The sequence below is a fragment of the Colobus angolensis genome, unplaced genomic scaffold, assembly GCF_000951035.1.
Source record: "Colobus angolensis palliatus isolate OR3802 unplaced genomic scaffold, Cang.pa_1.0 Scaffold21, whole genome shotgun sequence".
In the NCBI taxonomy this organism is placed as follows: Eukaryota; Metazoa; Chordata; class Mammalia; order Primates; family Cercopithecidae; genus Colobus; species Colobus angolensis.
In genome coordinates, this window is record NW_012115266.1 from 4,997,561 (window position 1) to 5,000,690 (window position 3,130).

At 54.7% G+C, this 3,130-nt stretch overlaps 1 protein-coding gene across 2 annotated transcripts in view; it reads right to left on the reverse strand.

The window, feature by feature from the left end:
- The window catches only part of VPS51 (vacuolar protein sorting 51 homolog (S. cerevisiae)), a 41,435-nt gene that overhangs the window by 3,867 nt on the left and 34,438 nt on the right, over window positions 1–3,130 (reverse strand). For both annotated transcript variants that reach the window (XM_011942522.1, XM_011942523.1), the window contains 2 exons: window positions 374–520; window positions 79–298 (listed from right to left, as the gene is read on the reverse strand). In XM_011942522.1, coding sequence (XP_011797912.1) covers window positions 79–298; window positions 374–520 — 367 coding nt within the window. The remainder of the gene's footprint in view (window positions 1–78; window positions 299–373; window positions 521–3,130) is intronic.

Genomic DNA, 3,130 nt, shown 5'->3' on the forward strand with positions numbered 1-3,130 from the left:
CCAGGAGGGCCCAGGAGCCGGGCACGGATGGGGCTTGGGGCCGGCGGGAGCGCTGCGGCCAGGGCAGAGGGGCCACACCTGAAGCGCTGCCGCAGCTGCTGGGCCAGACGGGCCGTGATGACCTGGCAGTCGTCCTGGATGGCGCGGAACGAGGGCAGGTGTTGGTACTGCTGCAGCACGGCCTGCGCGCGGCCCTGGTAGCGCACCGCTTGCCCGTAGGCGCCCAATTCCACACACTTGGTGAGGCGCGAAGGCAGCTCAAAGAGGAACTGCAGCTTCCGCAGCAGCGCGTGGACCCCTGGGGGACGGAGAGTGACATTAGCCCCAGAGCCCCAGGAAAGGCCTACTGCAGGCCCCACCTGGCGGTGCCCACCTGCCAGCTTGGTGATGCGCTCGTGGCGGTCCTGCAACGTGGCGCTGATGCGCGCGCTGAAGTCCGTGATCACTGCCATGTTGGTGGCCAGCCGGTCCATCTCATCCTCCATCTTCCGGAAATCGTTCTTCATCTTCCGGATGGTGTCTAGGACGGCAAGGGTGGGGGAGAGGGGAGAGCGGGTGACTGCGGGGCGGGCGCAACCTCAGCCCGTTCTCACCCACCCCTTCACAGACGCCCCAGCTTGCTCCAGGGGCGCATGGATGATTCGAGAGACAGGACTGCGAGGGCATGGGTCACAGCGCACATGGGGCGGGGGAAGGGGGTTTATGTTCCCAAAGCAGGCGTCACTCACATACCCCCTGTAACCTCCTAGCCCTGGTGCCCAGGAGAGCCAGCCTGCACAAGAAGTCCAGATCCGAAGCAGGCCACAGGTGCTTAGCCAGCTGCCACCACTGTGCCTCAATTACTCCATCAGACCACAAGCAGCCAAGGCAGGGACCGCTGGCTCCCAGGCGCATCTGCATGCCCAGTGCACTGCCCGGAGGAGGCAATACATTCTTGTTCACCCTTATCTCCTTTCCAGACCTCCCAAAGCCTTTCATATGCGTTCCAGAACATGGGCTGTCTTCTCTGAAGGGCCCTTTCCCTTTGGTCCTGATAGAATCCTGCCTAGGGAGGCTGTTCTTCCTTTCACACACCAGGTGCCTGGGAGCCTGGTCCCTTCATACTTCTAAATCATGCCTAGATCTCCTCTCTTCAAAACCTCGGCTTCTCGGAAGACCATGCCATCAAGCCACAACCCTCCTCTTTGCTGTCTCTACTGTCCTCTGCCACTCCTCTCAGTTCCCAATCACTGCCTCCTCTTGTCCCCCTCCTGTCACCTCCTTGTGCACATCCACATGGATGAGCTTTCAAATGTTCCTGACTGTTCACTGACCGCCTCAATTCTACTTATACTTTTTTTTTTTTTTTTTGAGACGGAGTCTCGCTCTGTCGCCCAAACTGGAGTGCAGTGGCCGGATCTCAGCTCACTGCAAGCTCCGCCTTTCGGGTTCACGCCATTCTCCTGCCTCAGCCTCCCGAGTAGCTGGGACTACAGGCGCCCGCCACCTCGCCCGGCTAGTTTTTTTGTGTTTTTTAGTAGAGACGGGGTTTCACCGTGTTAGCCAGGATGGTCTCGATCTCCTGACCTCGTGATCCGCCCGTCTCGGCCTCCCAAAGTGCTGGGATTACAGGCTTGAGCCACCGCGCCCGGCCACTTTTTTTTTTTTTTTTTTTTTAATTTTTAGTAGAGATGGGGTTTCACCGTGTTAGCCAGGATGGTCTCGATCTCCTGACCTCATGATCCGCCCACCTCGGCCTCTCAAAGTGCTGGGATTACAGGCATGAGCCACCGCGGCCGGCCAATTCCACCTATTCTTGCGTTTGCCTTTTCTGATCTACCCTCTCCTTGCCATCACCAAGAACTACCCCCTCTAAAATCTCAGCCTCAAGCCTTGCTGCCTTCGTTATTCGGGCCACTCCCCTTTCTGCCCTCTCTGACAATCCGTTGGCCTCTGCAGGAAGTCTGTGCACACTGACACCAGCACTTGGTCCCTGTTCACAACGCCCCTCATGGCTTCATTTCCTTCCCCCTCACTCCTCTCAGAATTTGGGGTCCTCCATCAGCATCATCACACATTTGCAAGCTCCCTTGCCTCTCTAGCCCCACCCGCCTCCATTACTTGTCAGACAAAACCCTAGTGCAGGTTAAGCCCAATGAGCCACTTACCCCTGGCACCTGAACCAATCAACCCAACTAGTCTCCCTTTAAATTTTATGACATGAAGTCCCGAAGTGGCACTCCACACTGCCCAGCCATCCTTCCAAAGCTTCTAGTGGGTATATTTTCCCATTTTCCAAAGTAAAATTTTCTCCTCAGTCTTCAAAACTCCAATACAAGGCTGGGCTCAGTGGCTCACGCCTATAATCCCAGCACTTTGGGAGGCCGCGGCAGGTGGATCACTTGAGGTCAGGAGTTCAAGACTACTCTAGCCAACATGGCGAAACCCCAACTCTATTAAAAATACAAAAATTAGCCAGGCATCATGGTGTACCTGTAATCCCAGCTACTCGGGTGGCTGAGGCAGGAGACTCACTTGAACCTGAGAGACAGAGGTTGCAGTGAGCTGAGATTATCCCACTGCACTCCAGCCTGGACGACAGAGAGACACTCTGTCTCAAAAACAAACAAAAAACAACAAAACCTCCAATACATGCTCACTAACTCTCAACTGGGACCCTGCTTCATACACATACTTCATGGAGAGAATAAAAGCAAATATCAACTCCCTCTAAGTCTGCAAAGCAAACAGACTTCTGTGCACAGTCTATGCCTTCTGCTCTCCCTCTCCTGAGAGGTCTCATCCAATCCTGCAGCTGTGGTGACTGAGACACTTCTGCCTCCTGTCCTGACCAGAGCGCTGCCTAATGACCTATTTAACACCTTGATGGGGGCAGTGCACAAAGAGCTTACACGTAACACCTCCAAAACAAAACCCTTGGCCTTTCGGAAGTCATCTTTGATTCTTATTTGTCTTTCACCTAGTGATATGAGTAAGCTTTGTGTCCCCAACCAAATTTCGTCTTGAATTGTAATCCCCATAATCCCCATGTGTCAAGGGAGAGACCAGGGAATTGAATCATGGGGGCAGTTCCCCCATGCTCTTGTCGTGAGAGTGAGTTATCACGAGATCTGATGGGTTTTGGTTTTTG